The sequence below is a fragment of the Phodopus roborovskii genome, unplaced genomic scaffold (genome assembly GCF_943737965.1).
Source record: "Phodopus roborovskii unplaced genomic scaffold, PHOROB, whole genome shotgun sequence".
NCBI classification, from domain to species: Eukaryota; Metazoa; Chordata; class Mammalia; order Rodentia; family Cricetidae; genus Phodopus; species Phodopus roborovskii.
The window spans coordinates 12,855,246-12,873,377 of record NW_026125052.1 but is presented as its reverse complement, the minus strand read 5'-3'; the positions used below and the strand labels follow the sequence as shown (position 1 = coordinate 12,873,377).

Genomic DNA, 18,132 nt, shown 5'->3' with positions numbered 1-18,132 from the left:
AGGGTTTCTTTGCGGTGTAGTCCTGGCTGTCTTGGAACTTGCTCTGTAACTAGGCTGGCCTTGAACTCAGATTCACCTGCTGCTGAGATTAAAAGTCGGTGCCCCCACCTCCCAGCATGATTTTTTTTTTTTAATTAAGTACTTTGAACATGAATGCTTCATCAAATGAGCTTATTTTTGTATGTATTTTTTCTTAAAGACCTCACCACCTTGAGCTCTTATAACTGGAAAAAATACTTGCTTTGCGAGGCCAAGTGTTAATGTTAGAAGCTAGATATTGATGTTAGTTATGAGAATGTTAAAAAAAGAAGCATGGTGTATTTTATGTGGGATTATTAGCCTCTCTAAAATGAGAATTATTGTAGATGTCGTAATTTCAATAAGATTGTAATATGTAATAGGTTTGGGGTTCAGCTCTTACACATAATGAGAATGGAGCCAAATTAACTTTTACTTTTGTGTTTACTTTACCATTTCTTGTCAGAATATTTTATTGGTTACTTGCAAAAAATCTCATTTGACATAGACTGAGTTATTGAAACTTTGAAAAATTCCTATTTTTTATTCTTTTCTTCTGCTTTACATTTTGCTGAAAAAGAAGCATATAGGTTTATTTTAAGGTTTTGCATTTGTGTCTTGACTTTCCTAAGATTTTTTTTAGTAGGAAGATGAGATAGTAGTGGTTGCCCATACTGTTGCTACAGTTAGCTTATGTTCAGTAGTTTAGTTTGTGAGGTTAAACTGCTGTATTTTAAGTTTAGAAAAACTTTTGAAAGATTGTCTAGCAAATGAAAGAATGATCAATTTCTTCACCTCTTTGAAAAAATGGAGACATTTGAGACAGTTAAATCAAGGCTAGCTTTCAGTTAGAGAACATTTAAGTCAGTGTAGGATTTTAAGGAGGCACCCAGTGTAGATACGCAGATCTAGTAAAATAAATAGGTATTTTAACTCACTTAAAAAACAAGACATAGGCCAGGGCTACACAGAGAAAGCCTGTTTCTCAAAACCAAAAACAAACAAATGAATGAACAAACAAAAAACCCCAAGAACAGATACTTCCTTACCAAACTGAAGGAAAGTTTGGGGATTTAAAAGATTGTGAGTTTGTACAACTGCATGGTGTTAAACTGGCAATGATGTGTGCTTTGAGCAACATCAGTTAGTGCTCTCACTGAGTCAGGAAAGCAGTATACACTTAAGGAAATAGAATTTATAGAGAGATTCAGATAAAACATTCCATTTTTTAGATACTTAAAGTATTTTCCACTGGGCATTGTTGGCACATGCCTTTAATCTCAGCATTAGGGAGGCAAAGGCAGTTGGATCTCTGAGTTTGGGGCCAGCTTGATCTATTGAGTGAGTTCCAGGACAGATAGGGTTACACAGAGAAACCCTGTCTTGAAAAGCAAAAGAACAACAACAAAATTATTCCTCAGAACTAGCTAAGGCACATTTCCCAATCCTTTTCTCCTATAGCATCAGGATAAACCCAGAGTCATGGGGAAGCTGGTTTGGTATTAGGATGTAATTACAAAATGATAATGTTATTGATTTGATATTTTAAGGTTTGTGTAAGCAGCAGGGATTTGGCCTTTACACACACACACACACACACACACACACACACACACACACACACTCATACCCAATTTAATTTTTCCCTGGGATCTAGTAGCATTTTATGGTTTTTGCCTTATAGCTGAGTATTACATGTTCTTTTTCCTTCCTCCCTCTCTGCCTCCTTCCCTCCCTCCCCCCTCCCTTCCTTCCTTCCTAGATTTTTTTTTGTTATATATACAGTGTTCTGCTGGCATGTATGCCTACATTCCAGAAGAGGGCACCAGATCTCATTATAGATGATTGTGAGCTACCATATGGGTGCTGTGAATTGAACTCAGGACATCTGGAAGAGTAGTAGTCAATGCTCTTAACAGAAGTCATCTCTCCAGCCTGGCATGCTGTTTCTTTATATATATATATATATAAATATATATATAAGTATATATAAGTATATATATATATTTTTTTTAAAATTTAAAATTGAAACAAGTTTGTTTTATTTGTCAATCCCAGTTCCAGCACCTTCCCATCCTCCCGTTTCCCCTACCAACCCCCATGCATGTTGTTTCTTTAGAAACTGGTAGTTATAAATTAGACCCAGCTCTTTCTAGAGCTATCTGCTGGCAACAGGGAACATTTTAATCTAGTTAATCATTTCAAATACCCATTAATACTTATGATTACCTTATGCAAGATTGATTCAGCCAGGCATGGTGGCACATGCCTTTAATCTCAGCGCTTGGCAGGTAGAGGCAGGTGGATTTCTGTGAGTTCTAGGCCAGCCAGGAATACACAGTGAGACTGCTTCAAAATAAATAAATAAATGAATGAATGGTTCCAATATCATGAACCACTAAATTTTGATGATTTAGGGTAAAACCAACCAGAAAAGTATTTGAAGCCAAGAAATTGCTGCGGTATAAGTTTTTAATGGGTGGAAAGGCCATCTTGTGATATATGCATTAATCCTAAGAGACCATTAGACTCTTAAGGCACTGTCTTTTAGGCATGGTTTATTTAAAAAAAAAAAAAAAAACTATTTGAGATCTTACTTTGTAATATATTTTTTTAAAATGAGAAACTAGTAAGCGAAAACGGCTGAAAACTCTTTTTTTGCTGTTCTGCACTTCAAGGGTTGGTGAAATCACTAGCACTTAAGCCAGTGCAAGGAATGCACCTCCCTACACAGGGCAGGGATTAGTATTGTCATCAGCTTCTGCAAGAGAAATACGAAACTCTTGAGTGCCTGAACTCAGGTCCTAACAGGTAAAGAGTCTTTTAATTTATCATTAATAGACAGCTTGAGTAAAGCCACGTAGAAAATGATCATTAGAAAATTCTGTGTCAGATTTTCCCTTAGTGTGTCATATCTGATACCTGCTTTCAGCATTAGTGTGTGAGAAAGGATTTCCCCTGATGAAACATCTCCATGCAAAGCTCTAGTACATAATTCCATTTTTACCAGCTTCAGTTTGGCTTATCTATATAAGGGACTAAATTACATTGTTCCTGAAGCATAGTAGTATATTTGATGTATACTTATAGAAGTGTGGATGTGTTTACTCTAGTAAAAACATCATCAGAACAAATTGTTAATTTGACAAAAAGTAATGGTTCTTCACAGTTGATTATAAGTCCTTATCTAACTTCTAGTAATGTATATTCTCTTATAGAATTATGTATAGGTAAATAACACTAGCTACCATCTTCTTGAAGTGGGCTTATTTAATGTCATTATTCTGAAAATTCATGTGACCCTTAAGTTGGGAAGACTGAAAATGAAAGCAAAATATTCTAAAACATATATATTAATATGGTAGAGAATTTCATGGAGTCATTTTCAATGGAAAAGAATTTGACTGTGACTTTAGTTCTAGGACAGAAATGTAGGTTAGGGTCTTCAATCAGAGTTTCTATGTAGCCAGCCAAATAAGAAATGACTGAATTGGGCTGGGATTAGGGAAATTTGATGGAATAGACTGAAAAAAAAAAACATTCAAGGTTTGTAGATAGAGCTCAGTGGTACACTGATTGCTTAGCAGTCATGAGGCTCCAGGTAATTGATTCCCAGCTTAGCAAAATAAGTAAGTCAAACAATTAAAAATAAATCTACTCAAATTAAAACAACAACACCACAAAACTTATGGAAGCTACACATGGTGACACCTCTACTCCAGCACTCAGGACAGTGAGGCATGAGGATCACAAGTTTGAGGCCAGCCTGAACTACATGGTTGAGACCTAGTTCAAGCAAACCAAAAGTCAAGAGAATCTTTATTCAAACAAAACATTTCTTTAATTTAAAAATAAATTACTCATTTAACATCATTAAAGCTGGATCCTTGGGCCTCATGAATGTTAGGCAAATGCTTTAACCCCAAAGAAAACATTTCTAAAGGCCACATTGAACTTGGGTTAAAATGGGAACTTCTGAAAGAGTCCTGGGAACTGATTCCAAGAAACTGGTATATTCTGCATCTTCTTCATCATTTGGATGTCAGCATAGCTATCTGATTAAAAAGGGAGTAAAAAGAGAGTTTGTTTATTTAATTAATTTATGACGCAGATCTTCTGTAGCTCAGGACTGCTTTCAACTCATTTTGTATAATTCAGACTGGCCTTGAAGTTGAGATCCTCTTGCTTCAGCGTGCCAAGTGCTACAAATACAAGTGTATTCTGCCATTCTTGGCACAGCCTTGAGGTGTATAGACTTTCAGTGAAAGGTGTGTATTATAATGAAATATTTAATTAAGTTGTTAGAACTTATTTGCTGTTCTTGCCTCTGTGATACTATAGATACCAAGATTTCAAGGCTGGCAAGATGGTCAGTGGGTAAAGGTACTCCACCACACCCCCAGCCTTATGACTTGAGTTAGATCTCCTGAACTCACATGGTACAGACATGTTGTGTCTTGTCATGAACCCACCTGAAAATAATGTTAAAAAAAATATTTAGGGCAGGTGTGCAGTTCAGGGATAGAATAATTGTCTAGTATGTGTGAGGCCCTGAATTTTGTCCTTAAATCCTTTTGATAGACTTTAGATGGTTTTGTATGGAGAGGTTGGGCACATGGTGGGGTACCATGGATAGAATCCTCATGCATATTATACAGGTACTCACTCCACCACTGAATTAGGTCTTACTCAGTTTATTTTTAGAGAGATTTTGTTTTGTTTGATTTTGCTTTTTGAGAAGGGGACACAACCAAGGTTGACCTTTTTCAGCTATCTGGGTGCTGGTTTGTTTTTTTAAGAGGGTTTTGAGCACATTGGTTTATGATGGCTTTATTTCTGAGTTTTTTGTTACTGTTTTGGTTTTGTTTTACCTTTGTCTCTGGTTTACTGTTTTTTTCTTCCCCACCCCCTAGGGTGCTTCTGTGTTGCCAGGCTGGCCTGGAACTCAGAGATTCCCCTGCCTTTGCCTTCCAAGTGCCAGGTGGTGGTGCACTACCACCGCCTGCCATGGTTTAGTATTTCTGAGTGTAATGGGTTAGAATGGGAACATAACGTCTATTTGTGCTATTGTTCTTTTGAAGAATGTAAAGTTTTGTGTAACCTGACCACTACTCCATACTACATTGAGCAACCAAAAATAGTTTCTCCACTTTAAAAATAAAAATAATTTGTTTGACTTTATGTGCATTGGTGTGAAGGTGTCAGATCCCCTGAAACTGGAGTTAGACAGCTGTGAGCTGCCATGTGGGTTCTGGGAAATGAACCCAGGTTGTCTGGAAGAGCAGTCACCGTTCTTAACCACTGAGCCATCTCTCCAGCACCTAGTTTCTCAACTCTTTGGTAAACTCCAGGATGACATTCTGTTTTCTAAATTAAATGGCTTTCTTATTTCACTTTTAACATATCTTAATTTAGCTGGGTGTTGGTGGCACACACCTTTAGTCCCAGCACTCAGGAGGCAGAGGCAGGAGGATCTCTGTGAGGCCAGCCTGATCTATAGAGTGAGTTCCAGAACAGGCTCCAAAACAATACAGAGAAATCCTGTCTTGAAAAACAAAACAAACAAACAACCCCCCCACAAACAAACTATCTATCTATCTATCTATCTATCTATCTATCTATCTATATAAAATCTTAATTTTATGAACTATTTTTTAACAGCAGAACTGAGAAGAAAATGCAGAGAGTTCCCATATAACCCTGTTCCTATGCACTCAGCAGCCTCCTTTAATGTCAGCACACTGTTCTGGAGTGGCATTAATGGTTCCAATTGATAAATCTCCACTGGAACATCTTCATCTAATACATGTTATGCTTCAGTCTGGTTTAGTATCTGTGGGTTTTGGCAAGTGAAGACAAGTATCTATCATTACAAAATCATATGGAACTGTTTTACTGCCCTAAAACTATCCGTACTCTACCTGTTCATTCCTCCCATCTATTTCCTGGAACCACTAATCTTTTCTTTTTCTTTCTTTCTTTTTGGTTTTTCAAGAGAGGGTTTCTCTGTGGCTTTGGAGGTTGTCCTGGAACTAGCTCTGTAGACCAGATTGGCCTCGAATTCACAGAGATCCACCTGCCTCTGCCTCCCGAGTGCTGGAATTAAAGGCATGTGCCAACAATGCCTGCCAAAACCACTAATCTTAATACTACTGTGCCCAGAGGTTTTTTAAAATAAATTTTTAATTATATATATAAATTATATGTATATGTGTGTATTTATACATATTATATGATATGTGTGTGTTGTGTGTGTGTGTCTGTGAGTATGTGCATATGATTGCAGGTGCTCACAGTGGCTAAAGAGTATGGATGTCCCAAAACTGGAGTTACAGCTGTGTACTGCCTGATGTGGGTGTTGGGAATTGTCCTCTGGAAGAGCAGTATGTGTGGCTAACTACTGAACCATCTCTCCAGCTATGTGCCCATAGTTTGCCTTTTCCAAAATGTTGTGGTTGGAATGCAATCTGTCCTGATTGGCACTTTTCACTGTAATAGTGTACATTAGAATTTTGCCCATGTCTTTTCATGGCTTAGTTACTTGTTTCCTTTTAGCACTGAATATATAATATTGCAGCTAGGTATGGTGGTATAAGCCTTTAATTCCAGCACTTGGGAGGCAGAGGTAGATAGATTTCTGTGAGTTATGCCAGCCTGATTTATATACAGCAAGGTCCAGCCAGCCAGGGCTACATAGTTACACCCTATCTCAAACAAAAAAATGTACACTTTTTGGATATGTTACAATTTATTCACTTAAAGGTTTTGGTTGCTTCCAAATTTTGGCAGTTATGAATCAAGCAACTGTAAACATCCATATTCAGGTTTTTGTTTGAACTTAAAGTTCTTAGTCCTTTTGTATAAATCCTAGCAGTATAATTGCTGGATCATATGGTACAAAGGGTATTAAATCTTCTCCATCTTCTTCCTGATGCAAGTCCTAATGTAGCTCCGGCTGGCATTGTATATGTAGCCAGGGGTGGCTATGAATTCCTGATTCTCCTCCTTCTTGTACCTCCCTAGTGCTAGAATTGGAGGTATGTGGTACTATACCTAGGGTTTATAAGCAACTTCTACTTTCAGAGTGGTTCTTCTGTTAGCAGTGAAGGAGTTTCTGTTGTTCCACAACCTTGCTAGAATTTGGTGTTCTGGAGTTTGGACATTTTAGTAGGTTTGTCAGAGTTGTCTGTTGAGTTTCTGTGATGATGTGTGGTGTACATATTCTTTTCATAAGCTTATTTGTGCTCTCTGCTTTGGTTTAGATCCATCCTTTCTCTCTTTGCCCACTTATTGATGGTGATGATGATGATTTGGGTTAGGATCTCACTGTGGAGCTTAGATTGGTCTCGCACTCGTGATCCTCCGATCCTTCTGCATCCCAAGTACTGGGGTTACAGGAGCTTACCATAGCTTTTTGCCTTTTTTAATTTTGCTTTCTTTCCCACCCCAGCCCCCTTTTTTTCTTTTTTCGGATGTTCTCATTACAGTTAAGGGGGTGACATTAAACTCATAATTTTCCTGCCTCAGACTCTCAGTGCTGGGATCACAGGTATGCTCTCTCCAACTCTTTTATTGTTGAGTTTGAAGAGTTACTTGTATATTTTAGATACTATTTTACCAGATTGTTCTTCTGGTAATGTTTCTCCCATTTTGTAGGATATCTTTCCATTTTGGCAGTATCTGCCAAGCAGTTAATTTAAGTTTAGCATATCAGTTATTTATTTCATAGATTTATGCCTTTGGTGGGTGTTATAGCTAAAAAGTCACCACCATACTTATGTCATCTTGACTTATGTCAACATGTCCTGTGCAATGATCTGGGAGTTTCATAATTTTACCCTTTCCATTAGGTATATGGTCCATTTTAAGGAGGATGTAAACTTTTGCTTTGTTTCATGTGGATGTTTTGTTTCAGTAATCTGTTGAGGAGACTGCCATTTCTTTATTATGTGGCTGTTGTTCCTTTGTCAAAGATTGATTGACTCCATTTTTGTGTATCTCTTTCTAGATTTTCTTGCCTTTTTTTTTTTTTATTCTCTTACCAAAATCACACTGCCTTCATTACCATGGCTTTGTAGTACGTCTTACAGATGGTTGATGTAGATAAGACTTCATTCTTATCCAATGCTGTGTTCACTATTTAGGATCTTTTGTTTTTCCATATGAAATTTAGAATTAATTTGTTATCTATAACTTGCTAGAATTTGTATGTTGTATCTGTACATGTCTGTATCTATAGGTGTGTGTGTGTGTGTGTGTGTGTGGGGTCATTTTGAATGTTGTTCCTTAGGAGCTATCCAGCCCGAACCTCTCCGCACTCCACCCCCCTCCCCTTTCCAGAATTTCTGTGTGTGGCCCTGGCTGTCATGAAACTTGCTTTGTAGACCTGACTGGCCTCTACCTCCCAGATACTAGAGTTACAGGTCTGCACCAACACCACTTAGCCTAAAATGCCTTTTAGGGTCAATGTATTATCACTACCACTGCTGTCCATTTGTAGACACTGAACTCTTCAGAGTCGTTAAATGTATGTCCTTTTCTGTGATGACAGTGGCTTCTGGATGTGATGCAGTCCCCTTTTAGGATTTGAAAAATGAAACACATTTTTTTCTTATTATTATTTTGTTTTTTTTTTTTTTTTTGAGACAGGGTTTCTCAATGTGTCCCTGGCTGTCCTAGAACTCACTCTACATGCTAGCCTAGCCAAACTTAGAGCTCTGCCTGCCTCTATCTCACCAGTACTAGGATTAAAGGTGTATGCCACCACTGATTGGCAAAATGCATCTTGTTGCCTACTACATAGACCAGAAATTAAACCTTTAAGTTTGTAGTGGGTAGTTTTTTTTATACAAAAATCTTGTGCCTGCGTATCCATTGTATCATGTCATATTTTTTCTAGAGTTTTAAACTTTAAAAAAAAAAAAAAAAAAAAAAAAACCATTTATTTATTTATTTATTTATTTATTTATTATGTATACAGTGTCTGCCTCCATGTGTGCCAGAAGAGGGCACCAGATTTCATTATAGATGGTTGTGAGCCACCACGTGGTTGCTGGGAATTGAACTCAGGACCTCTGGAAGACCAGCCAGTGCTCTTAATCTTTGAGCTATCTCTCTAGCCCCTAAAAATGTTCTAAAATTAACCTGGACATGCCCATAGTCCTAGTACTCAGTGGCAGGGGCAGACAGATTTCCATGGGTTTGAAGCCAGTCTGGCCTACAGAGATCGTTCTAGGACAGCCAAAGCTATACAAAGAAACCCTATTTCAAAAAAAAAAAAAAAAAAAGTTCTGTAATTAGAATGCATTACACAATTAATGACATGCTGTAGTGAAATCTTTTTTTTTTTCTTAGTGGTATATAAAAAGAATGATAGCCATTAGACATGTTGGGGTTGTATTTATTAAAAATCTTTTTTTGAGATAAATTCTTGTCATATACTCTAGGTTGATCTAGAATTTGCTCTATAGCCCTGGCTGATCTCAGGCTTGATCCTTCCCACATCAGCTGCCTAAGCTGAGTTACAGGTTTGCACCACACTTTTAGTAAATTGCTAATATTTAGGTTAAATTAAATGTGTTAAGTTTGCATACGTAAATTTTTCTTTGACTTTAAAAAGAAATGAATAAAGTATGGAAAATATTTTTCAAAGACCAAACATTTAAAACATTAGGAAACATTTCTTCAAATGATGTCAATAACTTATTATCACTTATTTCTTAAACTAGATTTCTTAAAAATGTTATTAGTGGGCTAATAAGATGGCTCAGTATGTAATGCACTTGTCATGAAAGCCTGGTGACCTGAGTTCCATCCACAGATTCTATATAAAGGTAAAAGAGTTAATTCCACAAGTTTGTCTTGTGACCTCTACATGTGTTCTTAAGGATGTCTCCCCCCCACCATGCATTACAGCCATTAATAGTAATAACTTTTTTGTTTTCCTGTAATAGTCCTGGCCGTCCTGGAACTCACTTTAAAGGCTAGGCTGGCCTTGAACTCATAGAGATCCTCCTGCTTCTGCTCCTAAGTGCTGGGATTAAAAGCGTGCGCCACCACTGTCCAGCAATATATATATATATATATATTTTTTTTTTTTTTTTCAAGACAGGGTTTCTCTGTATTTCTTCAGAAGCCTGTCCTGGAACTAGCTCTGTAGAGCAGGCTGGCCTTGAACCCACAGAGATCTGCCTGCCTGCCTCTTTCTCCGGAGTGCTGGGATTAGTGCCAGCAACACCCTGCTAATTTTTTAAAGCATTATTAGATGTTGGGTGTAGAGAGCTGAAGAAAGCACCAGAGTCCCTGAAACAAGTTAAGAGCGGTCATAAACCACCACATGGGTGGTGGGAACTGAATTCAGGTCCTCTGCTGGAGCACCAAATGCTTTTAACTACTGAGCCATCTTTCCAGTTCTGTTGTGATTTCCTTTAAAAAAAAAAAAAAGATTATTTTGGCTCAGCAAGTATTGCCACAAAAACCTGATGATCTGAGTCGAATCCCTGGAATCTTCATAAAATTAAACTACTGAAAGTTGTCCTTTGACCTTCATGTGTGCTTGTGTGTGGTTGTACACGTACAGAGTGGTGCACGCCTTTAATCCCAGAGGCAGGCAGATCTCTTGAGTTTGAGACCAGCCTGGTCCACAAGAGCTAGTTCCAGTACAGCCTCCAAAGCCACAGAGAACCCCTGTCTCAAAAATAAATAAATAAATAAATAGAAATAAACCCTATTAAACCATTTTAAATGCCATGTCTATGAAAGGTTTTGAAGAATACCTATCCATTTGAAATATAATTATGTATATCTAGAAAACCTAACATAACTATAAGTTTTGACTACTATAGGACTATCTATAATCTGTATTTAATTATACATTACATTTTTAAAAGAGCTATATAAACGTAATACCCGAACAAGAGTAGAAATATAACAAAATTGACCTTAAATTTGTATCAATAAACCAAAATCCATACCAATGCAAAGTATTCATTTCTATAACTCAGTTTGTTTGAGGTAGGATTGAGAGTTTGAAGCCAGTCTGGTCAACATATAAGTTGACTCAGAGAAAAAAAAAAATAATGTAAAAATGTGTTTATTCTTGCTGTATAGTTAAGTGTCTTCTTACAAGATTTACTTTAAAGATTTTATTTTGGACACTGGAGAGATGGCTCAGTGGTTAAGAGCACTTCTTGCAGAGGACCTGAGTTTGAGTACCAGCACCCATATGTTGGCTCACAATCATATATAATTCCAGTTCTAGAGGATCCAGTGCCCTCATTCACACATTCAGGCAAAATATGTATATAAAAAAATAAATATCTCTTTGTTTGCCTCTGTGTGTATGTGTGTGTGGTGCCCACAGAGCCCAGAAAAGGGCACTGTGTCACCTAGAACTGGAGTTACAGGCAGTTGTGAACTACTACCATGTGGGTGCTGAGGATTGAGCCTGGGTCGTTTTCATGAACAGCAAGTGCTCCTAACTACTGAGACGTTTCTCAGGACCCTACAAGGTTTAATTTATATGTGTATATTTAAAATGTGACTATAAGGTATCTCCTTTAGGTAGCACATAAATCTCACGTAAAATGTGAGTGTAAACTGTAATGAACTGTAAGTAGTATTGTAAAAATATCTTTGATCTATTACTTTTTTTCTTCAGTTCATTTTTCTTTGATGATGCATATTATTTAGTTTTTTCTTTGTTTTTGGAAACAGGCATGCACCACCAGATTTGACTATTTCTTTTGGCTTTCTATATTCATTTTTGAGTATGAATGGTTTTCTATTCTTTGAACAGTCTAATAGTTTCATACCAAATACTGTTAAAGTGTTTGTAGTATAATACAGTAGACTACAACTTGAAAATTTGTCAAGTTCATTCATAAAACATCAGTGTTACCGAATTGGTGGTGGCACATGCCTTTTAATCCCAGCAGTGGGGTGGGGGGAGGCAGAGACAGGCAGATCTGTGAGTTTGAGGCCAGCCTGGTCTGCAAATGAGTTCTAGGATAGCCAGACTGTTACACAGAGAAACCCTATCTTGAAAAACCAAAAAGAGGAAAAAAGAAAAGGTGAATGAGGATTATTCATTTTGTTTCATTTGGGTCTCATGTTGCCAAGGTTGGCTTTGAATTCACTTTGTCCTGGAATTATAGACACATACCATTGGGCCCCATCCAGTGCTGGGGATAGAACCCAGGGCTTCATGCTTGTGATGCTTATTCTTAAAAGTGATAGAACAGGGGTCTGGAGAGATGGCTCACAGGTTAAGAGCACTGGCTGCTCTTCCAGAGGTTCTGAGTTCAATTCCCAGCAACCACATGGTGGCTCACAACCATCTATAATGACTTCTGGTGCCCTTTTCTGGTGTGCAGATATACATGCAAGCAGAACACTGTATACATAATAAATAAATCTTTATAAAAAAAGTGATAGAACAGATTTTTTTTTTTCTTTGTTTTTTGAGCCTGTCCTGGAACTCACTCTGTAGACCAGGCTGGCCTAGAACTCACAGAGATCTGTCTGCTTTTGTTTCCCAAGTGCTGGAATTAAAGGCTTGTGCCTCCACCGTCAGGCTGATATAACAGATCTTTAAAGAAATAAGTTGATAATCTGAATGACTAAGTATTTACATAGCTAGAGAAGGAACTCTATGGAAATCCTGAGGTTGGGTTGGAGAATGTTTGTACCAGCAATATTAGTTTTAACTTTTGTTGCCACTGTAGTATAAAGCTAACTACTCTAGTGTGTGTGTAGTGGTCAATGGTGGTGGATTTTGTTTGTATTTCCTTGATGACTAAAAATGTTGAACACCTTTCATTTTTGCTTTGGCTGTTTATTTTGAACTTAAGAGCATCAGACTTTTCTTCTGGGTTACAGAATGCTTCACTTACATCCATTCAGCATAAAATATATAGTTCCAATAATATAAGATACTTTAAAAGAATTTGAATATATGGCTACTCCTTTCTGTGGAAACTTTAGAGGAAATTTTCTTCCTTGGTAGTTATATAGCCTGGTTGTACTTACAGTTGGGAAGCATTTATTGTGGGCTGGAATATAACAACAACCGCACTGAATTTTCTGTTCTCATGCTTCTGTTCTTTTGTGTTTTATTAACTTTTTGCCAGTTTCTGTAGATTTATAAGAACAAACTGGTTGTAGTAATACCTGGAAGCTACCAGAATCTCATTTTCTCTTAGAAGAGGACTTTGCTGGGGAGGTGGCTTAGCTGGTAAAGTACTTGTTGACAGCTGTGAGGACTGTCAGATCCACAGCAAAATTTACAAAAAAGTGTACTTGGAGGTCATTGGGCTACCAGCATAGCCAGACTGTGAGCTCCAGGTTCAGGAAGACACCTACGTGCCTCTGGTCTCCACATGCTCACATACATGCTGCACACACAGAAAAGAATAATTGTTTTGTTGTCTGTTTGATCATTTGAGGCAGTATTTCACTATCATTCTAGGCTGGCCTCATATTCATCATGACCCTCCTGCCTTAGCCTCCCAAGTGCTGAGATTGCTAGTGTGTACAATCACACATGGTAGAACTTTATATTTTTAGGCATTGAAGTGATAACTGCCTTTCCTTGTATTCTATGGAATCACTTTACAGCATGTTTTTAGTTTTGTTCTAGTAGCAAACAATCCTCTATATACCAAATTTTGGATATCTGTTTTAATTTAGAAACAATTTTAGGATAACAAGGAATTTTAGAAATAATTACAAGAAGGCAGCTATTTAGTCTAGCCATGCAGTCTTCACCATAACCTTAACTTCATTTCCTATAACTATAAAAACAGTGTTTATTTAAGGAATCAATGAAAGTTCTTTCAAAGTCTGAACTTAACTGCTTTGTAAAAGGTTTAGTTTTAGCCAAGCGGTGGTGGCACATGCCAGAGGCAGATCTTTGTGAGTTTGAGGTCAGCCTGGTTTACACAGCAAGTTCTAGGGCAGCCAGAGTTGTTTCGTAGAAAAACCCTGTCTCCTCTTCCCCCGCCCCCAGAAAAGATTTTAGTTTTATAGACATATGTATGAACCTTAGTGATAATATAAAAATTTTGAAATCCTGCTAGTTAAGTTTAAATGACCTACAGGGGCTGTGTATATGGTAGTCCATTCCTGTAATCCCAGCATTTGGGATGAAGAGCTGAGAGGATCGCTGCAGTTTACAGACTAACCTGAACTATAGTTTGAGATGCTGCCTCATAAAGGCAAACATGTTAAAATTGAATAAAGTGCTTTTAGTTTGTTCACAAACTTTGATTGGCTATCAGCAGACTCGATCAATATTTTCCAGCTCCAAGAAGAAAGTACTCATTCCCTTCAATCTGCCACTCATTTACTTTATTTTATTTTTTAAAGATAGTTGTCTGATGAAGCTCAGGCTGGCCTCAAACTTGCTGTGTACCCAAGACTGGCCTAGAGCTTCTGACTCTGCTGCATTTACCTTCTAAGGGCAGGAACTGTAAGCTTACACTATCACCCCTAGGTGTGTCTAGGCTGTTTTTTTGTTTGTTTGTTTTCAGTGGTGTTTAGAGTTAAACCCAGGGCCTTGTACATGTAAGGCAAATGTTCTGCTGCTGAGCCACACCTCCAGCCTCATCTACCTTGTTTCTGTAGATTTGCCCATTCTAGACATTTCATATGGATTTCTTTTGTATTTGTCTTGTTGAACTTGGTATATGTTCAGTTTCAAGTTCATAAAGACTGGGGATGTTGCTTGGTGGTAGGGTGCTTAAAAAAGACAAACAATGGGGTGAGCTCATTTAGTAAACTGCCATGTGAGGCTTGAGTTTGGATTTCATCACCCATGTAATAAGCCAGGTAAGGCACACACACTTCAGTAACTAAGCACTGGGTGGGCAGAGACAGGTGAATCTCTGAAAGCCAGCTTCACCCAGTCAGTAAGCTCCAAGGTCAGTGAGAGATCCTTCAAACATGTCTTTAATCTCATCACTGGGGAGGCAGGAGCAGGTAGATCTCAGAATTTGAGGTGGGCCTGGTCTATATAGTGATTTCCAGCTAATGCTACAAAGTATAACCTTGTCTGGGAAAAACAAAAACCACACCAAAACACCTAAAAAATGAAGATGGAGTCATTCAGAAAGACACTTGTTATTGATCTAACCTTGCACACGTGTGGGCAAGAGCGCGCTCGCACAGGCATGCACTCACAGAAGAGAAAGAATGAAAAGACCAAAAAAAAAAAAAAAAAAAAAAAAAAAGATCATATTTGAGCTTACTCTGCCAAGCCTTTGACCCCAGCCAGTTTTTAAGATACTGAGGCAGGAGGATTATGAGTTTAAAGTCATTTTCAGTCACATAGCAAGCTCAAGTTCAGTCTGGATTGCATGAGACCCTCTTTCAAAGTTGATCCACATTAAGGCACTCCTTTCTTTTCCTTTCCTCCTCCCTGTTCTTTGTTTTCAGCATGCATTTATTTGGTTGGGAAGGTGGTACCCCATAATGTACGTATGGAGGTCAGAGACATCTTTCAGGAATTGGTTCTCTCCTTCTACCATGTGGGTGTCAGGGATCCAACTCACATTGTCAGGTATGATGACACATGCCTTTACCCACTGAGCCATCTTGTGGCATAGCACCTCATTTCCTTTTATTGTTGAATAACATCATTGTTATTCACATTATCTCTATTCATTAGTTGATGGACATTCAGTGACAGAAACCCCACATTGGAATTATTAATAATAATGTTATTATGAACACTTGTATACTTGTAACATATACAAACAAGTCTTTGTGTAGACATAGTTCTTCGGATTATATATATATATATATGTATATATATATATATATATATATATAGAGAGAGAGAGAGAGAGAGAGAGAGAGAGAAAACATAGAAGGGAGTGGGTTTGTTCCACCATAAGGTAACTGTGTATTTAATCTTTTGATGAAGTACTAAACTGTTTACTAGGTATCTACCATTTTATATATTATAAGAAATACATGTGAGCTACAGTTTCTCTACAGCCTCCCTAGATGTGTCTATAATTTTAAGTATAGTTTTCATAGTGGGTTTGAATTGATATGTTTTTGTGGTTTTGATACTGAACATTTTTTTTCACATGCTTTTTAAGGCCATATCTTTAACCATTATTTTCATTTGTGGTGTATTTGGGACGTGTTGGTTGGAACTGGTTTATGGATCCTTAGTGTATCAAGTAAGCTTCCTTACGTGTCATTAAAGTGAGCAGTTTCTTCTTCCTCCTTGTTGGTGGATAGTAAATAACTGGAGTCTTAATTTATCTATACATGTTATTTTATTTATTTCTATAAAATCCAAGAGCAAAGAATCCAGAAAAGGGTGTGATTTTGATCTGAGTTTACATTGCTATCTATCTTTCAGTGAGTGGGGTACAATACTCTCATGATATCTTTAACAGTAAATTCTTGGCAGTGTTCAGGATCTTCTAATGATTCATAAGAGAAAGTAATACCACAGTCTCGTAAGAATTAGAATGAAGCATTTCCATAAGCCTGATAAGACTATCACATCTCTGGAAGCTGAGGCAAGAGAATTGCTAGCTGAAGGACAGTTTAGGCTATACATAGTAAGACCCTATTGATGCATTTATATAATTATTCTTTATCAATAAACACTCAGGGTAAGTCAGATATTGGGGTAAGAACCTGAATGGTCAGAGAAGTGTCTAGTGGTTTTTCATTCCTCCATCCAAAAGGGCCAAGACCCTCTCTCAGTACCGCCCTACTACTTCCTGTGTCTATCTGTCTTCAGTCCTCCAAAATGTCTATGGTTGATTTTGGTCAGCTAGTAGCTAGCTCTGCCCTCTGATTCAAAACAAACTTTGTTGTCAGTCCCAGGTGTGTGAGAATGCAATCACACTGTCAAACAACACCCTGTCACAGAATTAGCACAGTGTAAATGAATAGAAACAAATGAAAACTGTATCATTTGTAGTGACCCTAATTTTCCTATATCACCAAAGATTGCAAATTTATAAAGCAGTTTATTTTTAAAAACTTCAAGTGTGTGCTCAAGTGTCTCTGTGTGTGTTTGTGTTCGTTGCATACATATGTAGGTCAGTGGCCAGTTATGTGGAGTTGGTACTGTCCTACTTTTACATGATAAATTGTGAGAACTTTGAATTATTAGTACCGGACACTTGTACAGCAAGTGCCTTTACCCATTGAACCAGCTCACATATAATTCTTTTAAATATTTAATTCATTATTGAAACTTGATTTACTAAATTGAGAATGTTGCATTTTGCCCAGTATAGTGACACACAGCTTTAATCCCAGCACAGGATCTCTGAATTCCAGGTCAGCCAGAACTACATAGTAAGACCTCCAAAACACAAACCATAAGAATGTCGCACAAAACAAGAATATTTTGTTCATTTCAGTAGAAATTTTGTTAAAGGTGTTAACTGTAAAGTCTAGATTTCAGTGTACTCGGATTTGTGAAGTAATATTTTTTCTTCTTTCCAGAAATCCACGCTACAGGATTTAACTATCAGAACGAGGATGAGAAAGTCACCCTCTCGTTTCCTAGTACTCTCCAGACAGGTAAGAGACTGTCTCTGTGAGATCTATAGAAACCATGCCTGGTAGCTTCTCAGGGAACGTGTGCTGGCTCTTCCCTGAGTATTGCTCACAAAGTATTCAGAACCTTCCCTCCGCTTAAAAATTCTGGGTTATGAAAATAAAAGTTTCAAATTCTATCTATTTGTGGTTTACTTAAACAGAAAACAGAAAATCATTTACTATAGAATAAGATGTTTGATATTTAATTCTTTCTTTTTGTTTGTTTTTCAAGATAGGGTTTTTCTTTGTAACTCTCCCTGTCCTAGAACTCAATCTGTAGATCAGACTGACCTCCAATTCCAAGCACTGGGACTAAAGACATGTGCTGCCACGCCCAGCTCAGTTTTGTTTCTTAAAAATACATTACTTAGGTCTGTCTGCTGCTGGTTGAAATCTCTGAGAAGAATGCTCTACATATGATTGGTGTACAACCAGAAAGAGAAATTTTACTAGGGAGGGCACAGGAGGGAAGATTCGTTGGCATGTTTTATTTGGCATAAAAGCACAAAGAAAGTAGATGACCACCAGAGCTTAATA

At 37.5% G+C, this 18,132-nt stretch overlaps 1 protein-coding gene across 3 annotated transcripts in view; it reads left to right on the top strand.

The window, feature by feature from the left end:
- Positions 1–18,132, top strand: part of Npepps (aminopeptidase puromycin sensitive) — a 70,100-nt gene that overhangs the window by 9,943 nt on the left and 42,025 nt on the right. For 2 of the 3 annotated variants that reach the window (XM_051175129.1, XM_051175135.1), the window contains exons 2-3: positions 2,697–2,829; positions 17,500–17,577. Coding sequence is in view for 1 of the 3 variants with exons in the window: in XM_051175120.1 (XP_051031077.1) it covers positions 17,500–17,577 (78 nt within the window). In the remaining 2 variants the exon portion in view is untranslated. The remainder of the gene's footprint in view (positions 1–2,696; positions 2,830–17,499; positions 17,578–18,132) is intronic. The other variant, XM_051175120.1, reaches the window with a different exon arrangement.